The 21,103-nt window shown below is 40.6% G+C and overlaps 2 protein-coding genes across 2 annotated transcripts; both read right to left on the reverse strand.

Moving 5' to 3' along the window:
* Positions 1-15: 15 nt before the first annotated feature.
* Positions 16-7,821, reverse strand: LOC139919751 (ubiquitin-conjugating enzyme E2 D2-like). Its single transcript, XM_071909580.2, has 7 exons — positions 7,385-7,821; positions 6,171-6,234; positions 5,368-5,399; positions 5,123-5,200; positions 4,158-4,263; positions 3,396-3,489; positions 16-1,397 (listed from the first exon to the last, which is right to left on the reverse strand). Exons 1-7 carry the CDS (start codon positions 7,406-7,408, stop codon positions 1,352-1,354), a joined length of 444 nt encoding a protein of 147 aa, XP_071765681.1. The 5' UTR covers positions 7,409-7,821; the 3' UTR covers positions 16-1,351.
* A 191-nt stretch (positions 7,822-8,012) lies between these two features.
* On the reverse strand, positions 8,013-18,492 carry LOC139919749 (RING finger protein 145). Its single transcript, XM_071909578.2, has 11 exons — positions 18,259-18,492; positions 17,756-18,029; positions 17,188-17,296; positions 16,560-16,651; positions 15,409-15,650; positions 14,763-14,938; positions 14,009-14,149; positions 13,029-13,211; positions 12,690-12,837; positions 11,248-11,604; positions 8,013-9,785 (listed from the first exon to the last, which is right to left on the reverse strand). The coding sequence occupies exons 2-11, from the start codon at positions 17,922-17,924 to the stop codon at positions 8,610-8,612; spliced, it is 2,793 nt and encodes a 930-aa protein (XP_071765679.2). The 5' UTR covers positions 17,925-18,029; positions 18,259-18,492; the 3' UTR covers positions 8,013-8,609.
* Between the last annotated feature and the right edge of the window lie 2,611 nt (positions 18,493-21,103).

Raw genomic sequence — 21,103 nt, forward strand, 5'->3', positions numbered from 1 at the left:
AATTTATGCCAAGCATTAATTAAAAGCATGTTTATACAAGAACGAAATCAGCATATATGAGAATAGGTCAATTCTTTTTATACAAGACTGCCTGGTGATTTCAAAGATACATTATGCATAGAGGCCTTGGCCTTCAACTGCTAATCTTTCATATTCAACATCACTCAAAAAAAAAAAATTCACCATCAAAAAAGAAAAGAACTAAAAGCACCAGTCTAGTTTGTTTTAATGATTTAAGTAACTTTATTGAAGGGAAAACTAAAAGGAGACAGAGCGACGAGTTGATTATCAACCGTCAGCTTTGCATCAATATTTCAGGGCTACAAGAAGACAGTGTTTGAGTGGGCATAAAACTAATAGCTCTTCTACTAACTTCTAAATAATGAAAAGAAAATGATAGAAAGCCTTTGAGGGGGACCAAATTTTCCAACTGCCTAGCCTTACAATCCACTCAATTTGCAGAAACATATCAGATATAATAGCCTACCTTTATTAACATGCATAAAATACAACATTGAAGTTCTTATACTTTTGTATCCTTAACATTGATATATACTGCTGTGCTTCTTTGTACACACACTTGATTGTGGAATAAAATACACTTTTTTTTTTCCTCAGGTAATAGGTTTCTAATACTAATGATTAGAAGAGCATACCGACATCACACCAGTCCAGGGGGCGAACACAGGAGCAAAGACGCGGTTTCCCACAGCTTCCGTAGATTTAACAAGTTCTCCCTTTCCGTTCTACAACTTGCTCACATAACCGCTGTCCCAATTTAGACAGATGAGGATTTTTGCTAGTAGGAAATTTTTTTTTTATAATTTAGGGCAGAAATTAAAGACGAAAATGATCTACGAATGCTCTGAGAAACCCAGAGTAAACGTATCGTCGGTCCCACAGGATCCAGCCGGTTACCTGGCTGGATCGGGATGGGAAGACGTGCAGGCTAGAGTTGGGTCAGTGTCAGGAGAGCAGTTGGATCAGCGTCTACAATGTGTGTGCAGAATAATGAGTAACGTCATCAATTCTGGGGTTGAATAACAAAGTGTCAGCGCAGGCGAGCCCGGCCTTCTTACTGGTGCATGCTCAAACAGAGAGTTCAGAACCATGGTGATTAAACTCCGTACAAAACTTCAGCCGAAAAACTTCACTGAAAACTGGCACATGTCCGAACTAGAAAAACACTATCTTCTTATGAGCGCACGGGTGAAAAAGGAGGGAGAGGGGGTAAAATGGTCTGATTAAAAAAAATTTAAAAAAAAATAAGGAAAAAAAAGAAAAAAGAAACCCGAAAATTTTAAGTTGGATCCAGCGACAACTTTTTCCACCAGCTTTCCAAAGGATGCCATCACATTGCGTATTTTTGTGTCCATTCTTTTGCTATTCTGCTGTATCTGTAAGAGAGGAAGACAAAGGAAAAAAAAAAATCACACAAGGAAGACTGAACACAAAGTTCAACCTACTGATGAAGCACACCAACTTCTTGGCAAATAAGCTTCTGGATCAAAAACAGTAGCACATTCCCCTCTGTGCGTCCAGGATTGATGTGATTTGCTACAGCGCATGCAATGTAGTCCACTTTAGGGCCACGGACCCCCATTTGATGAGATTTTGTCTCTCGGACCCAAATCTGAGAATATTTTTATTGTTAGATATGATTTTGTCCAGAACTCCATGACTATCTGTATTGTAGGTAGAGACATAACAGTGAAACTATGATCAAAACAGTCATTCTTCTACATTCTATAATTGTTCTTGTAAATGAAATAATGAAGTTTAACGATTCATCAATTTGCTGGGGACCCCCTGGGATGCCCTCAAGGACCCCTGGTGGTCCCCGGACCCCACGTTGAGAACCACCGGTTTAGTGAACGGTGCGAGCTTGCTTAGCATCGTCACAACTGTGTTTGCACAAAATACTGGACACACAGACGGGAAACTGCTCCCAACTTTGCTGCACAATGCTAAAGTTGAGCAAAGAGCTAATTTGACAAAAAGTTGAGTGTATTCCTGTTAGCACATCAGATTCCTTATCATCATGCTGACTGTAGGAAGACAAAGTGAAGTTCGGTAGGACCCGCTTCCCAACAGAAACAAACACCTTCATGCTGCCGACAGAGAGCAACCAACGGCCGTTTAGTTTTAACAAACAGAGGCTACATTCACATGCACAGAGGATTCTGATCCTAACCTGCTTACTCAACTGACGGTTTTGGGTCGGCACATTTACACATTTACAACTACATTATGTACTCCGATTATGAGAAACACAGTTAAGATGCCTGGCTTACTGCAGTATTAAACACTGTCGCATGGAAACTTCTTACGGCAAGCAGTACTTTAGTCGATTAATCGATTAGTTGAACGACAGAAAATTAATTTCGATAATCAAATCATTTATCAAGTAAAAATACCAAACAACACAGATGCTACATTTTTTCTTTCTTTTCTCCATTTTACATAATTACATTAATTTTTTTTTTTTTTGCAGCTGGTCAGACTGAGTAAGCAATTTTAAGAATCACTTTGGGATCGGTTAACTTGTGATGGGCATTTTTTTTTTGGACATTTTATAGACTAAATGATTAATCCAAAAAAAAAAAAAAAAAATCAAAACAATAATGAATATAATTGTTAGTTGCAGCCCTAGTATTTATTACTACTATTGCGATCTTCATTTCTTTCACCTGTATTAGAAGTAACCTACTACTGCTGAGTAAAAAAAAAAAAAAGAGTAGCTGGCGTCCGAACGTTTTGTACCGTTATTATACCGTTAATATTATGTTAACTGGTTTATTCTTGGTGACAGGTAGACTCAATCGCAGGGTATAAAATGTGCAGTTTAACAGTTCAACAGTTTAACTCAACCAAGACCTTAACTGGCGTATGGCTGCTTTCCGGGTTACGCTGTACATGTAAACGTATCCAGAGATTAGTATAATCACCTTAGTCAATCACCTAAAAAAAACCAACTTGTTATCAGTCCCACACGGCAGCCACACATTTTGGTGAACCAGATCCAAAGCCCAAAACTTAGACTTAAGACTGCAGAAGGACATTGGGGAGGCAGCAACAAGCGCCTCTGGTTATGTCAAGGTGACCAAGAGCATCACAAACACATCGACCAAATCCATACCACTAGCCAACTCTTGGCCTTACCCTAAAGCATGGCATACTTCTCGGTCCACTCCCGAGCTAGTTTATTATACCTGACGGAGTGAAACCGGGTTACACACCAGATTCAGGCTGTACTTCATATGATTTTTCAGCCCGATGAAGCTAGTACCGATTGCACATAATCTACATGGACTATAGGGCAGGTATTCTTTTTTCACAATTTTTAAATGATGGTTAAAAATGTATATAAAACAACATATGCAATATATACTTACTTCTGAGTATCTGTTTTATAGATTCGTGCGATCTCTGGCACTAGCGGGTCGTCTGGGTTTGGGTCACATAGGAGTGAGCAGATGGACAGGAGAACTGCAAGAAAACAGGAAACGGTTTGATCCTGTTTATTTGTTTTTCAAATGAGTTACCAGGAAGTGCCTTTATTGTCTTCTGTGTTTTTAGCCTTATCTGTACATGTAAACTCTAACCCCGTTTCTGGGATACGTAGAAACTGAGATTGGATGTTTGACATTTCCAGTATCGTCCAAGCCAGTTTACACGTCTATACAGACGTTCACCATACTTTTCACAACTAAAGGGATAGACACTGTATTGGTAAATGTAATCATCTAGATAAATTCCTCGTGAAATGATATTGGTTGACATCTAACAGCATAGTTCATGTTATGAGACTTAAAATTATATTTACCGTATCTAAAATTAACTTTTTGGCTCACCTGCCAAGGGCTGGTAAACCAAAAAAAAAAATAAAAATTCCTGGCAAGAATAATTTTTACTGGCCAAAATAATTATACATCTTACAGAGAAATGCATCACTCTAACCATTTTCAATGCCATTTTGTGTATAGCATTAGGTGCTGTGTGAATTCAAAACTTGGCGGCGTTTGACGGGTGTTAATTTCAGACCCTGCCGGCGTCCAATCGTTGACTATTTGACGTCAATAGTCAACGACTGTCATTATTTATGTCACATACAAGAAAAAATATGCAGTAAGGTGTTGTGCTGCGACTATCCATACCTTTAGAAATAGTAAGTGCAGGAGACCACTGCGATCTGAGGATGTCCAGACAGATGCTGCCGTTACTGTTTATATTTGGGTGGTAAATTCTTGTTGTAAATGCAACCTGAAAAGAAAAACACAACATGCAGTGAGGACAAAGGAAATAATGTCCAATCATACATCAGGTCAGGCTTTGTGACTGCTGACATAGGGAGGTAAAAGCCAAGGCTGGCTCAATAGCCACTAATGGATTAACAAGCATTACATCAAGGGGAACAACATAGCAAATAATCTTCTAGATACTAATCTGCTAAACTGTCTCATATACAATCCATCAATGTTGCCAGTTTTTAAAAAAAAAACATTTATATGTGTAGAATGGGAGTCTGTAAGAATGTTACTGGGTGCAGCACCCTATGTCGGAATTACTGGGCATTTCTTTGTGTCACAAACATGAATAGTCCCCATTATACAAGTGCTTTAAAAACACAAGGCATTCATTCCCATACACATAAGGGTCCTGTTTAAAGTGTGTATGTATAGATACTGTAGCTGGCTTGTTAGATGAAAGAAGGCTAGATAAACACATGAATGGCTAGACCTATGAAAAGAAGGAAAGAGAAAGAAAGAAAAAAAAAGGAAGGCAGAAAGAGAAAAAAGAAAGAAAGATACAGAAAGAAAGAAAAAGGAAGACAGAAAGAGAAAAAAGAAAGAAAGAACGAAAGAAAGATACAGACAGAAAGAAAAAGAAAAAGGAAGACAGAAAGAGAAAAAAATAAAGAAACGGAAAGAACGAATGAAAGATACAGAAAGAAAGAAAAAGGAAGACAGAAAGAGAAAAATAAAGAAAGAGAAAGAAAGAAAGAGAAAGAAAGACAGAAAGAAAGAAAGACAGAAAGAAACTTAAATTCAGCCATTTCCCAAAAGTATGAAGTAGAACAAGGGGCAAACCACAGTTTGTGTGAGCGACCATCCTGGCTCACCTTGGGTGGTTTGAAAGGGTAGTCTGTTGGAAAATGAATTGTCAAGAAGAAGACGCCTCCCTGATATGGACTGTCGCTCTGAAAGGAAGAAAGACATAAACACACTTTAGAAAATAATAATTACCCATAACTAATCACCGTCTCATCAAATTTCAACCTTCTGAATAAATCTGAAGCATCCAGCAACACAAACTTAATGCAAAATTCAACATGATGCAAAAAAAACCGTCAGATTATCTACTTACAGGTCCCATGATTGTGGCTTGCCATTGAAACACTGCAGAGAACAGAGAATGTGAGAGTTAGCAATCAGGTAACTTTAACTGAACCGACAAGAAAGCCGCAGATGTGCTGATTGACAGGAACTACGCTTGTACTTCTGACAAGACCGACAGGCTGATAAACTCTCCGTCTTTGCAACATCTAGGTGACACCATTTCCTTTCACACCGCAATGTTTTTCTCAGCAGCCGTCTCTTTAATTTGTAGCCATGGTGGTCGGGAAAAACAATGTTTTGTTTCCATGTCAATCGTTCTATTGGTCCCTGCATCTGTTTTAGTGCAGGTTGCAACACTTAACTATTTTTATTTGGATATTTAGACTTAATGACAACAACGTTTAGTAAATTCCACATTTTCTCTTCAAGTGGTGGTAGTTTTTGTGTTGTTCTGCTGACATTGCACTTAATAATTATTCAATCATTTCTAAAGATATAAAGGATCAAGTCAGTAAGTTTTGTTTTGTCTTTTCTTTTCATTTTGTTACCCACTATCCTTCCAAATGTAAAAGTGTTTTAATTTTGTGTCATCAATCATTAAAGATATAGAGGATCAAGTCTGTAAGTTTTGTTTTGCCATTTCTTTTCCTTTTGTCACCCACTATCCTTCCAAATGTACCAAAATGCGTTTTAATTTGTGACATCAATCATTTTGTAAGAGCAGGTGTAACTTTCTTCCTCCAAATGGTGCAAGTCACATTTCGGAAGGCAACCCCTCTCCTTGCATGTATTCAGTTATTATTGAACTCTGAACAGGACTGAGACACCTACAGTCGTCGCCCACCGGGCCTGCTGAGCACTGTGCCGGAGGGTCACGAGCCAGGTCGTTAAGCTCCTGTAATGAAAAGAGGTTTGGAACAATAACCGATTAGACTGCATCAATCTGCACAGAGACAAAACAATAATGAGACTCAATCTGAAATCAATGCACAAGACCGAGTACCACTTAACATCCTGGCACAGATTTAGACCCTGATAGTACGGAGAGGCAAAGTGAGACGCCCAGGGAAATGAGAGATGCTACATTAGAGATAGTAAGCTTTGTTTATTTCACAAAACCCTCTTGCCAGGTTTATCATCTCCCCACGCCATGTTCAGTTCTGCGTCGGCTCGGGGGCAGGAGGCCACCTCGTTATCGGCTCCATGGTTGATGGCAAGATGAGACCTGAGCGGCTACTACTGCCTCTGCTGTTATTTTTAGGTCTCCAGCTATTTTAGAGTGAGGTGGGGGCAACGCCCAACCCTGGGCCTGTGTGTCACATACTAGTTCACGTTTAGTTTATGGATTTTCCCCAGAAGGTTCAAGTTAGCAACACATTAAACGAGTTCAAGCCATGTTATGAGCGCAGGAGGCATTGTGCTACTCTGCTTAAGCACCAACATATTTCCTGGGATGTGCACAGACTCAACAAATACATACCAAGGAAATGTATCATGAATACAGGATAGGCTGCTCAGACAGTTTCAGTGAGTGATATGAGTCATGGGTTCTGGTAACACTAAGTATCGAGGTCATGAAACATACGATGTTTTAATAGTTGCTGACGACATGGACATTATGAACCAAATACCATCTAACGTTACGTGACGCTCAAGTGAAGTCTTGTTGCCATCGCCCGACAGCATTCCGGTGTCGTCCGTTTGTGTAAAGGTATGAAATGTTGGGCAATTTGTGTGGCCTCTTCTGTCGTCAACCCACTTCAGTTGTGTCCTCGGTGAACACAGTAAGCCTTAGTAAGTAACGCTAAGTCACTAGCTGGATAGTGTTTGCCAGCAAAAGCTTGCCCTCCATCCGTGTGCCAGTCAGTGCCAACATTGAAACTCGCTCACTCAATCCGAGACACACCAAATGTTTACACGTCAGGATTACTGCGGGCTAACAGACTTCCACGAACATGTTACACCACAGCTGTTAGCTAGCTAACGTTTCACAGGGAAGTAAGGTTACATATGGGAGGCTAGCGCGGCGAGCTAAGCTAACTTACCTTGTTGATCCTTTTCAGCGCCATCCTCTCTCGATTTTCTCTTCGATTTGAGTGTTTTTAGATCCAAGTACTGGGGGGCAACCGTGATATGCCAGGATGCTTAGCTATTTATTGACAACTGACGTTAAGTCAGCTCGACGGCCTTTCTTCTCAAGCTAGCGCAAATGTTCGCTAGCTGGCTAGCAAGCTAAACTACGTATGCGCGGAGTTGCTAACAATGCTAGCTATCTTATCCAGCTTATATTCGCCGCAAGACTAACGTTACCCGACGATTTGATAGCCTGTACTTTCTCGGTAGTTGGTACGTCTTATATCGGGTCACTTGTATCCCTTCTTGTGGCTGAATAAGTGCGTGTTTCAGTTGAAGGAAGACAGGCAACAAAGGTCCTCTTCCTTTGGTTTCTGTCGATACTGTGTAGCTACCTAGCTGCTGTCTACGCGTATTTTAAGGCGGTCCTTCTGGCTGTGAGTGACAGGCAGGATGTGATGGCAGATTGGTTACAAGATTGCGTAAAAAAAAACATGCGTGAAGACATGTCAGGTTTTCAGTTATTTAGGCCTACGTTTATAAAGGCTAAAATAATAAAAGTAATGTTCTGGTTAGAATGCATAAATTAGACTCGCCATGTCAGCATATTATGCACAGTGTCATGATTTAATTAATAATAGACTACTGTTAAAAAAAAACAAAAAAAACCAGTGAATTACTGAGAGACACAGGCTACACAGTACAAAACGCTGATTCATGAACAGACAATTGCTGAAGTTTTTTTTTTGCCATATTGCCCCATAAAAATGACATGGCATGGGAGCTGAGTTCTGCTTTACTATACATAGAAACAGTCAGGACAATGGAAATTAAAATAAATCATAAATCAAAGACCATTTCAGTTTCTCTAAGTAAACATGTTTACTTGTAACCTGCTATAATTTGGTAAATATTGAAGCATGATAATTGCTTTACATATATTTCAATTTTTTATTTTTTACAATATCTGTACAGTTGTACAATTCAGATATCATTTTCAACCAGTACATTTTTGTCTCTAAATTCAAATCCATACGCATTTATCCATCTATTTACTGAATAGAAGCACATTCATTTTACTGTCAGTTAAAGGATACAATTTTTCCCTATTGGTTCACGGAGAGAAGGCAAATGTGTTTCAGTCCACTTTTTGGAGAATCACCCCCTCACACCCTTCAAGGCACTGACGCAGGGCGGTCACTGTTTCTCTGTGCTTGTGCAAGAGAAGGTGGCATCTGTGGGCGGCGAGGGCATCCGCGGGACAGATTTGGCCTCTCCGAACCGGTCCAGGTCCAAGTCTGAATGTGTGCTGTGCCCTTTTCGATAGCGACTTCGAGGACTCCTTACACTGTCTAGTAGTTCTGTGTTTTCATTGCTTGGTTTGATAGACATTTGGCTCATACCAGATGAGAAAGCTTCCGGATGTTTGTCGGTATCATTTCCTTCTGGTGAATCAAGACTGTTCCATGATTTACGTGTCCCATCCCTGGCTGCTGTCTGACCAGCAGCATTTGATGCCCAATTCTTCATTATTTGGGTCTTTCGAGTTTCCTCAGGCAGTATTGCATCAGATCCATTTTCACACAACTCAGTCAAGTCATTTAATTCACTGCCATCGACAAAGTCCAGTTTAGTTATCGCGCTGTCGCCGTTTTCCTCATGGCTCTCACGGTTACCATCGCTTTTTCGTCGTGCTGTACGAGAGGAAGCTGCGATGCCTTCAAGTGCTGCGCAAAGTCCAGCTCCCTCAGAATCAGATCTGCTCTCCGCATCGTCCTCGTTCACAGCAGCAGGAGTCGAAGGCGGCAGCGATGCGTCCGGCGTTTTAAAACTCACCCCGGCGTGTCCAGACTGCGTCTCACCGCTCTCCTCACCTGGGCTGTGCATGTTGTTAGGAGGAGTTTCACCCAGCGATGCGTGGGAACTAGAAATCCCCCCTGGAGAGCAGCTTGACACCGGGCTCACAAAGCCAACAAAGTCTCCACTGGAGCTGAATCGAAGACCTTGGACAGCCTTCTTGCGAGGGTCGCCTGGCGAGTCGTCATCAGCGCCACCGCAGGCTCCGTCCCCGGAGCTCTCGGTCCTCTCCTGCCGCTCGGCGGGACTGGGAGTAACCGGATCGCTTGGGGCCTCCTGGGCAGCGTTGTTGCCGGCGGTCTGATCTCTCTCTCTCTCTTGCGCAGCCAGATCCGGTCCCATGTCTCTCTGAGACGGTGCGGCCTGAGCGTCGCCTGAACCCTGACTCGGACCCGGCGTTGTGGGTCGGACCGCCTGGTGGCACATGGGACAGGTCTCCTGTACGTACAGCCACTTGCGGAGGCAGTTGCCGTGGAAGAAATGTCCGCAGTATGTGATCACAGCAGAGCTCATTTCCTGTGGAGAGAGAGCGAGAGAGAGACATGTTTGACTCAAAAAAACAACATGAAACACTCAAATTTCTCATATGAAGTGAACAGCAAACAGCAAGACTTGCACCTTGTCTACAACTGGTTACTGTTTGTGTTATTAGTTGTCATAGTTGTCCCCAGGAAAACACATAATTCACTGGTTTTAGCCAAAACCAAATGGTTCAAAGTCAGAGAATTTTGACCTGCACACGGAGAGGCGGGGCTAAGCGGGTAAAAACAGGAAAAACATGCTTCCCATCCAAACCATGTTTCGTAGATCACTGGTGAAGCAAATCTAAACATCTGTTTTATTTCTGTTAGCCTGTCACAATGTTAGCCATGTCAACTTTTACATAGGGAGTTAGTAAAGCTTTATTTATATAGCCCCTTTTAAAACGGGAGTGCTTCACAGAGACAAAAAAGAAAAACAAAAAAGCAGCAGCAAAAAATGAGCAGTACATACAGAATAAAAACAAAACTGAACAAACAACAGAGACGAAATGAGCAGCATACAGAATAAAACAAAACAACACACAACAAAGACAAAAGTGCAGTACATACAGAATAAAACAAAACAACAACAAAAACAAAACAACAATAGTTGTCCATCTCTGCTGTCAAGACTGTAAAATAGACAGAATCAATAACTTTGTACTGCTAAGAAGAATAAAAAAAATAGAGATGGGAAGATACATTGAAATTCAATATATCGCAATACAAAAAAGTGACAATACGCATCGTGGGCCGGGAAAATGAATGGTGATATCAGTTCCATTTTATTCTGCTGTAGTAATCACAAATGAGACACTTGACCATCACAGTTTCAGAAGCTCTCCATCCAAATTATATTATTGTCACTTTCTAATGGCATTTTTACATTGTTATTTACATTCTAGTAAGCCAATGCCATCGCTAGAAAGATTTGTGTCTCAGAAATAAACATAATTCTGCACATAATTTTTATTTATTACATCGTATCACGGTTGTATCGAATCACGCACCCCATATCACGTATCGAAGCGTATCGTGAGATAAGTACATCGTCCCATCTAGGGCTGCAACTAACGATTATTTTCATTGTCGATTAATCTGTCGATTATTTTCTCGATTAATCGATTAGTTGTTTGGTCTATAAAATGTCAGAAAATGGTGAAAAATGTCGATCAGTGTTTCCCAAAGCCCAAGATGACGTCCTCAAATGTCTCGTTTTGTCCACAACCCAAAGATATTCAGTTTACTGTCATAGAGGAGTAAAGAAACCAGAAAATATTCACATTTAAGAAGCTGGAATCAGAGAATTTTGACTTATTTTTCTTACAAAATTACTCAAACCGATTAATTTAATAGTTGACAACTAATCGATTAATCGATTAATCGTTGCAGCACTAGTCCCATCCCTAATAAAAAAGGCTGTACATCTATTATGCTATGATGATAATGTGACTAACCTGGAAGCAGATGGAACAGACGTCGTTGTGTTGCTGCAGTTGCTGCGCCGTGGCTCTGGGGAGGGAGTTGATCTTCTTGGCCGCTTCCTGTCTGAGCAGGAAGCTCCTCCAGCCGGACTGCGCTCTGAGCCAAACGTTGAAGTAGGAGTGGATGATGATGACGGAGGCGCCCATCCAGCTCCACTCCCCAAACAGAGACTCCCAGGTGCCGTACGCCACCACGCAGAGCGCCACCACAAACTCCAGCACCCGGCTGACGGCGTTCACCCAGTAGATCACCTCGTCCAGGCTGTCGATCGGGTCGCTGCGGAACAGCTCCACCATGAAGAGGGAGTAGATCAGCATAGTGCCTGTAACCTGCGGCAAACGGGACACACGTCTTAACTCATTAGAATATTCTTAATACACCACAGAGGGAATTCTGTAACTTTAAAGGATTCAGCTGGTGTTTTTAAATACATTTCTTATCGTCAACAAATCATATGAAAATAACAAAATCAACAATGCATTTTCTCTACTCCCATTACTTTCCGATTTCCCACGTTCCCTTTTTAGCCTTCAACCCGGAAGTCACTGGCTCCAATTGTAAGCTAAAAACCTTTAAATACAGCTCACAAAGACATAGTTTCAAATTTAAAAATCGCTAACTGTTACCATGAAAAGTCAGGCTGTTGTAGTTATTACCAAATCAAATTCAAATGGGAACAAATTCTTCATTACGCCGGGGACTATTTTCGGTGCTACGGAACTACTTTCCTGAGATGGAAAACGTGTTTACGGACGGCTTATTAAGTTGTTTGAGGAAAAAGTCGGCTGGCCCGGTGCATCGTGATGATGAAATATGTTGCCCAGAGCAACGGCATGGCTCTTTGACGTGTTTTTAATAGTTTTTTTAATACAATGGAATGGCTACTGGGATATGGCTTTATTGGGCATCGGCTACATGGACGAGACTTGTTAGCAAATTCATTGCTGATTTTGTTATTTTCATAGGATTTGTTGACGGTAAGAAATGCATTAAAAAACACCAGCCTTATCCTTTAATGGAAGGATTCTTCTACTCTGAGATAAAGTAAAAATGGTTTGTTTTACTTTAAGGTACACTTTCATCCAAAATGTTTTACAGTACCATGACTGTATATATTTTTAGCTGTAGGTGTCACCAGTGGGAATTGAACACCTAACCCTGGTAGCATTAATAATAATAATAATAATAATAATAATAATAACTTAGATTTATATAGCGCCTTTCAAGAGACCCAAGGACGCTTTACACAGTGAGGCAGACAAAACAAATAAAACAAGAACAGAAAATAATAATAGCATTAGTGTAATGCTCTATCCATTGAGCTACACAGGTCCACATGTAAAGCAGTGTAGAGGCAATACTGCAACTAGTAAGCCAGCTCACTTTCCTTAGCCATATACAGTAACTCCCCCACCTGAAGAGAAGTGAGCATGCAGCTGGACACCAGTATAAGGAGCCAGAAGTCCATGTGGAAGAACTGGGAGATTTTATAAGCCATAAATCCTGGGAACACCAGCAAGAGCAGACACATACTGAGGCCGCGGAAGTGTTTCCATAGACTCCTAGAAGCACAAAAGAAATGCCATACAAGCACATTGATGAGAACAATGCAAACTTATGAGAAGCCTTTCGAAAACTTGTTCAGTTTAGCACATGCCACTTTATTTCTGATGTAGACTAAAATGTAAATATTACACTGAGACACCTCGGTTTGAGAAGTTTTGAGGTGGAAATGAACTCTTCATGCCGTTACCTGTTGCGGGAAGCACCCAGGGCTAGAATGACCGGGTCCGTTATTTCGATCATAGACTGCAAAGTGGAAGTCACCACGATGAAGAGGATGATGCTGAGGAGGAAGGTGCGCTGCAGTGCTTGCATATCCAGTAGACCGGTCTGAAGTGCAAGCAAGAGCAAAGTGACACCCTCAGTCACACCTCTGAAGGCGGAGAATGATGAGAATAAGAATACAGAGAATATAGAGCAGAAGAATACACAGACGTACAACAAAAACCCCTCTCTGGACAGCATTAGGATTACCAGGGGAGGCCAGTAATTAGATTTTTGCCCATGCACATCGGTAATTTTAGTCAGTCATCCCGACGGTGAAATAATTTTACACATAACATCACCCACAAAGCAGCAAAACTCTCTCCAGCTGTCTCCATATCCCTTGTAACGCCAGATGCAGCAACTCACATTCTTTTCCACCATTTTCTCTATTTTTCTAGGCAGCAAACTGTGCTTACATGCACCATCTCTTCCTTTTTATTGCTTATTTTTGATTGTATTTGCGCGCTTATATTCCATTTGTCTTTTTCCCTGCTGAATCGTCTCACTTTTGCTGCTCAATAAAGTTTAATCCAATCTAACCTTAAGAGGGTTATTGCTCCACCCTGCCGCTGGTTTTACGGCCCTGAAACACCAGATGTCGATCCGGACTGGATTAAAATGACCCCAGGATGTCAGAGTTAACTCAAAACACAGTAGGTAATTTCAGATGGTATATTTTAGCAGGATAGCTAGAGAAAATCTTTGTTCTGGAGGGGATAAAATTCCTGTGGTCTTAAAGTAAAAGACCTCCCTGGGTAATATAATGCCATGCAGAGAGAGTTAAAGAAACACATAAATAGCAAACAAAGATTTGTCTGACATAACATGATAATAAACGTAACATTTTGTGACGTGACGGTAGAAAAATGAAGACAGTTTGGCTGCGGTGGCGGACTCTCTCACCTGTGCATGACGTTCTCATTCTGAACAGCCGCGTAGCCTCCCAGGTAGAACTTGCATAGGTTGAGCAGTCCGAGAGCCAGGTAGGACACCACAAACGTCAGTCCCAGGAGGGAGTAGGGCGTGGCACAACATTCAGAGACACTGTGGAGGGAAGTTAAGCAAGTGAAGCAAAGAAAAACAACCCAATAGAACATTTATAATGTTAGAATGTCAAGTACACACACATACACAGGAATCATTTATATATGCCCACATAAATACAGCAATAAACACAGGGGCACAAACAATACTGATGTGACCGGAAAATGTCACACTTCACTTTCACATAGGATTGGGGCGATAATTCAATATTACTGTTTATCATCTTTCAGTGGAATCATATGGTGATGATATGCTGATTTTGGGATAATCGTGACGCACAATTCTGCTGTATAAACTGATGATAACAAGCAAATTCTATTTAAAAACACTTGACAAAATGAGGTATGGTAGGAATATGATTTGAAAATTTCAGTTTTGTTTGACATCACATCTGACATTACTTTTTGGTTCAATGGGATGAACATTAATTTGATTATTTAACATGTGATTTTGCATACGCGAGCCATATCGTGATATATATCGATATAGAAAAAAATCCTTGTGATTATCGTGATATTGATTTCAACCATATCGCCCAGCCCTATTTTCACATGCTCTCTTCCTCTCTCTCTCTTCACACTCTCTCTTCCTCTCTCTCTACTCTCTCACACACCTTGTGAGCAGAAAGAACAGGATTCCCTGATGGCCCGCTGAGGCGCTGACGGTCATGGTGTCTGAGCACAGCTGGACGATGAACAGAACAAACCAGAAGACACTGAAGAGCACCGGGACGGCAAACTGGTTCCACAGAGAGATGCCCACAGCCAGGAGTCTGTACAGCTCAATCACCTGAGGGAGGAAATCACTGATGTAGTGAGGAACGTAAACAAGGCAGGAAAACAGCAATCTACATTTACATTTTCGCCATTAAGCTGATGCTCTTACCCAAGTTGAGTGCATTTTATTTACTTGCCAGACATTTGAAAAGCCCTTTGTACACTGTGTATGTGTATATGTATGATCACATTTGTTTCTTTTTCTTTTATGTTATTATATATGTATTGCATTTTTTACTTTGCTTTTTGTATGAAACTCACTCAAATCAAGTACTGATATTTTTCAATATATGACAGGTATTCAACTGTTATGGAGAAAAAAACAATCACACAAGCAAGGAATTAAGAGGTAAGAGGAGGCGGGAGATTTCTAATAAGTGAATAGATGGATGAAGTATGACAGCACAGTCCTGAGCAAAACTAAACTTTAACAGTTGGAAATTTTACATAACTTTGCTTAAAAGGATTTCACAATAAGAGTACCTCCAACTGAAGCACCTCTGAATAGGCAGCCCTTGCTAGGCGATATGGCACAAAGAGATTTGAGAGGAGGAACATGGCTATTCCCGCTCCAGTCAGACCCAAGGAGAAGGTGTTGACGGTCAGCAGCGTGGCGTGGGGCGCAGCGCAGAGGCGGGCCAGCAGCGGCAGCATGTGAGCAGAAAACAGCCACACCTTCCTGGTCTTCATGAGAAAGGCACACAGCGTGCTGAGAATAATCTGACCTATGCAAAAAAACAACAACACAAACACACATCAGATTAACACAGCTGTTGCTTTCATATCATGGACCCCTAATTTAGTCCACATTAGGGCCACGGACCCCCCATTTGATGAGATTTTGTCTCTCGGACCCAAATCTGAGAATATTTTTTATTATTAGATATGATTTTGTCCTATTTTTGACTATCTGTATTGTAGGTAGAGAGATAACAGTGAAACTATGATCAAAATAGTAATTCTTCTACATTCTCTAATTGTGTTAACTTCTTATAAATGAAATAATGGAGAAGTCTAACAATTCATCAATTTGCTGGGGGCCCTCTGAAACCCCCTCAAGGACCCCGGGTGGTCCTCGGACCCCATGTTGAGAACCACTGGTCTTGATGACGAATGACCAAATTATGCTACCGAATCTTTTGCAACTAATATCAACACATTGACTGTTACAGATACAGTGGGCATGCTAAGTGAAATGAAATATTTCAGTATTGCCAAAGCGGCAATATTTTACACCCTATTCTAGAAGCTAAACTTGCAGTATATGATTAATTGTGAAGCCCTGTGTAAAGCACATTGTAGCTCTTTAGAAAAGTGCTGCACAAATAGAGAGTTTATTATTGTTATTATTATTAATGAATAGACTCAGTGGCAGTTCTGGCCCTTCTGGCGCCCTATAGGAGAGATGATTTCCTTAAGTTTCAGATTTTGAAACTGGCTGAAATTTCTTGACATATATACATAATTCAAACCTGAGGTGCTATTTTGCTTATGTGTGCCATTACACATCAGTCTGGTTCAAGAGGCTGTTAACATACAACATAACGTTACCTATAGCGTGCATGACCTAATGACTGCTGCCTAATTCAACAGAGCCTAAATGCTATGTATCTGAGTTAAGTGGTGGGACCTACTAGTTAGTGCAGAGACGAATCGGTTGAAGGCCAGAGAATCAAGATACACTGCTCCTTCATAACCAAACTGCACCTCCTCACGCACATAATCCCTGTAAAACACATAGAAAAGAAAAACACACTGGTTATATAAATGTATGTATATGTGTGGTACAGATACCATCAAAAGGACACACTGCAAGCAACTGACCGCTGTGTTGTATTACACTGCATTTAGCTAATGTTAGCTTGTTTGCAATACTAGTCCTTGGAGCTGGCTGGCATACATATACATGAGGGTTACTTGCACTTGTTCAGGAGCACTTTAACCATATTATGTACCGTCAGTACTGGGAATTAAGCCAGCAGGCGTTTAACTACTAAGCAGGCTCTCTACTAAATTGCCATCCCTGGTTGTAATCTGGTTGCAAAACAAAATCTGCAAGCAAGAGAGCATTAAACAACAATAGCCTCAACACAAGACACTCTATCCCTAAAATCAAGGATCAGCATCTTGGCAGGCTACAGGATACTGGATACACAGCAGGACAGACACTGTGAACGTAGCCAAGCGTTGTCAAGACAGACAACTGATCCGAGGTATGGTATATCTAGGAAGTGTAGTAGTAGTAGTAGTAGGGTATCTCACTTGGAAATCTGATGCCCCACGTATAGGAGAAGGGCAGCGAGGATATGGAGGTAGAGCGTCACAATGTGTCTCAGTGGCAGAACCAACACCACCACATTAATCAGATGACCTGGAAGGCAAATGGGAGCGTTCATTATGTCGCTTGCGTTTGTTGTTAGTTTCAAAAGGTAGCCTAGATCATGGACACACATGGGAAAGTAGAAAAAAAAATACACTAGAGGTGCACACAAGGAAGAATCCCATTCAAACCGTGTATCATTAAATCACTGATAAACCAAATCACGTCTAGTTTGGATTTTTGTTAGTCTGTCATGATTTTAACCATGTTTATGTTACTTATTGGACTTTCTAAGCTGCCAAAAGACTATAGAATTATACAAACTAATAACAATAACACTACTAATACAGTACCCATACATAAACACACACAAAACTAACACAGTACCCATACCATACACAGCGGCTTGTGCATATCTGTACTTAAGGGTAAGATCTTCAGTAAAATGGGGAACATGGTAACGTTAAACTGGTAAATGCATTCTGGTTATTTAATCACATGCATACTTACCAAGGTAGTACATGTTCCAGATGACATACTTGTATTTGAAGAGCATGTCTTCATTTTTGGCCTTGAGGTGCTCTGTCAAGCCATCAATGTCACATTTATACAGCAGGTCCAGCACCAATATGCTTGGCACCCTAAGGGCAACATTGGCAAACTCTTCTAAACGAGGCATCCTGAAACCAGTTTTTTTGGTGAGCGGGGAGCTTGAGTCACATGCTGTTACCACAGGAACAGTTTATAACCAGCTTGACTACTGTTTCGATCGTCCTCTTGTCATCTGTAAAAACACAGAAATCCCCTCAGTCAGTCATTAACAGACGTCCAAAAACTGGAATCGGAAAACATCAGCTTCGTCCTTGGCTATGTGTTGCTGCTTAGCTCACAAGTTTTAGCCGTTCATATTCGTTGGAGAAGTACAAGCTTTAGATAGCGAATTTATCACCATTGTAAAGCGTTGGATTAGCATGTATAGAGGCAAGGTATTGAGGAGATACTGGTGTACTTACTTTGCACAGTATCTCGCATCACTGTCGAACAGCCATTTGCTAGCTAGGTGCTGCTGGTTAGCTCGCACAATGGCCAGCAACATGTTTTCATAATATTACACGCAAATATGTTGGGATTTTCCGTAAGTTCCGCTTGTCCGAGATAAGTAGAAATAGTCGTGGAAGAGAAAATGACACCAAACAGCACAATATTCAACGATATAAGGGTGTGTAAAGAGACTTTTTAATGCAATGTTATGATTCCAGTCGCTTGCGTGGCCATTTCCCGTGTACACGTCACATCCCAAATGCACCAATCAGATTCAGGAAAATGTCTCGATTTCAAAATAAAAGTCACGTAATTCACACGCCTAAAGATTATTGAAGCACATGCTCAAACCTGAATTTGAGGACTTAATTAGGCTACTACTACTACTACTACTACTACTACTACTACGACTACTACTACTACTACTGCTATTACAACTTCGACTACTACTGCTACTACTACTGCTTCTACTACTACTACTTCTACTGCTACTGCTAGTGATATTACTGCTTCTACTACTACTATTACTGCTTCTTGTAGTACTACTGCTGCTGCTATAACTGCTGCTACTACTACTACTAGCCTACTACAGTTACTACTGCTAAAAATGATAGACTTTATTTGTACAGTGTTTTTTTTTAAACCGTGTACAAAGTGCAACTGAAACCTACATTATAGTCGCCATTTCTTTATCCTGTACACAATGAAAAAAATTCAAAAAAAAAAGTAGAAAGTAGAAATGGAATACTATAAAAGTACATCTCTATGTTTTCCCAATGTGGGAATAATGCCTTGTTATTCTCACATTCTGTATAGCAGTGGTAGAAGACATAGTAATGACTGATGTGTCATTTATTTTGTAGCATTGACGGATCCTTACTGTTGATTACTGGAACCCCAGCAGGATATTCTGTTCTTATATTTCAAGATTTCACAAACTAAGAGGCACACATTAAACGAACACTCTCTACTACACCATTTAATTTCTACTTTTTTTCTGCAGGAATTATTAATGCACGTGTTTGCTTAGATCTTGGATAAAGAAATCACAGCAACAAAGGGTAGGTGTTGTACTCTCAAATTTCAAACTGCAGAGAAGGCCGATATACTTGAACCTCCTGAATACAATACCTCTCAAAGTACACAACACATACCTGTCACAGCAAAACAAAGAAATCACAAATCCCTTTCCCAGAGCAGCCAGGAGACGCCGTAGAGATCCTCTCATGAGTCTTCAGGATCGGGTCACGCTGCTACAGGCTGTGCTGAAAAGTCAGATGTCTGATGCACTGCCATCAGTTCTCAGGAAAAGATGACTGATATGAAGAAAGTGCATTTCCTGGATATGTGGGTGGAAAAGGTTTTCTGGCTGATAGAAACAGTTAACTAATGGTAAATTGTTTCCATCCTATTCCACTAAGGACAGCACCATGCAAAAGTCACGTTTTTAGACTTTGGTGCATTTGCCATGCAGCAGATATTGAAAAAGCTTCAGATATGCAAAATAGATTCTTAACACAGCTTACCCCCTTCAGTGGATAGAGGAGGCCTTTACCATGGCCTTAGCAAATCCAGGGTTGAGCCTTTTGAAAATATGACTCCTATATTGGTTATGCTTTCAACTGCATATACTCAAGGATAGACCACTGAGCTACCAGGATCATTCCTATCACTTAAATTTTAAATTAAATTGATTTCTTGAGCCTGCAAACATGCCCTTATTTGAAAATCAAGGGTCTATCTCCTTTAGTCTCATAGTTATGGCTATAAAAAAAAAAAACAATCATCATCTAATGATGGAAATACCAGATCCAGTTTGCTACTAAAATCTAAATAAATGTAGTTTAGTTAGAGGTTGAATTGAGTTAGTTTAACTGAACGAATCTGAAGACTACGTTCTCACAATACTGGACCCTGCAAATGGGCCTGATTGGAAGTTAAAAAAGAATTTCAGTAATTCTTTAGTAAGGCTGAAATGTGCACGAGGATAGGAGAGCAGGATATCTCAAAAACTTATGAACAGATTTCTATAAGATTTGGCAAACAGATTGGCCTTGGACCAAGGAACAACTGCTTAGACAAGAAGAACGTTATTCTCATCCTGAGTCATAGTAGATTTGAAAACAAAATCATGGAAACTGAATAATATGGAACCTTTAAAGCTGAACCAAACCTGGACACTTAAACAAAGGTTGTCTCTCTATTTACAGCGTTGGGCACATGTCAGGTACAACTGGCATCAGTCTCTCTTAATGTCTGCTTCCATTAAAACATTATTAATTTTACAGTATGTTGACAGCTAAGAGAGCAACACAAGTGTGTAAAAGTTGACATGGCTTCAGGTTCATGACAGGACAACTAAAATACAACACAGATGTTATGGTTTCCTCTAAAAACAGTGTTGACTGTGTATCCAGCAAGTGTGTTTTTCAGACTTGCTGTACTGATGCTTTTGTTCTTGGGAATTTTTGTCTTCCAAACACGTCATCTATTTCAACATCACAATTCTGACCTTTCTTGGTTCTAAAACAGACTATGGGCCAGAAAGTGAGTTTTGAAAGCCAGAAATCTCATCAACAACCCTATCAGCCCCCAGCAGCAGGTAGATTCTGGTCATTTGGACCTATGGTGCAGTAAAGATCTGACTTATTGCATCTTTAATAAGCCACTGCTGATGCACGACTCGTTTGTCATTCCTGTCACTTTCAGGATTTCAACCTGCACTTTGACCCGACCTGAAAACAACAGGAGAAGAAGAAGCTAGAGTCTGTTAAGCTACAGGCAGCACTGATGAAAATAAATCATATGAACCCACCA

The sequence above is a fragment of the Centroberyx gerrardi genome, chromosome 17 (assembly GCF_048128805.1).
Source record: "Centroberyx gerrardi isolate f3 chromosome 17, fCenGer3.hap1.cur.20231027, whole genome shotgun sequence".
Lineage (NCBI taxonomy): Eukaryota > Metazoa > Chordata > Actinopteri > Beryciformes > Berycidae > Centroberyx > Centroberyx gerrardi.

Bases quoted from the DNA above. Each gene is read 5' to 3' on its own strand.
- LOC139919751 (XM_071909580.2), bottom strand. From the start codon at position 7,408: ATGGCGCTGAAAAGGATCAACAAG. The intron at 6,235-7,384 runs GTAAGTTAGCTT...TTTTCATTACAG, and splicing joins CGCTGAAAAGGATCAACAAG to GAGCTTAACGACCTGGCTCG. The intron at 5,400-6,170 runs GTAGGTGTCTCA...TGTTCTCTGCAG, and splicing joins AGGCCCGGTGGGCGACGACT to TGTTTCAATGGCAAGCCACA.
- LOC139919749 (XM_071909578.2), bottom strand. From the start codon at position 17,924: ATGCCTCGTTTAGAAGAGTTTGCCAATGTTGCCCTTAGGGTGCCAAGC. The intron at 16,652-17,187 runs GTGAGATACCCT...TGTGTTTTACAG, and splicing joins GTGGGGCATCAGATTTCCAA to GGATTATGTGCGTGAGGAGG. The intron at 9,786-11,247 runs GTTAGTCACATT...CTCTCTCCACAG, and splicing joins TCTGTTCCATCTGCTTCCAG to GAAATGAGCTCTGCTGTGAT.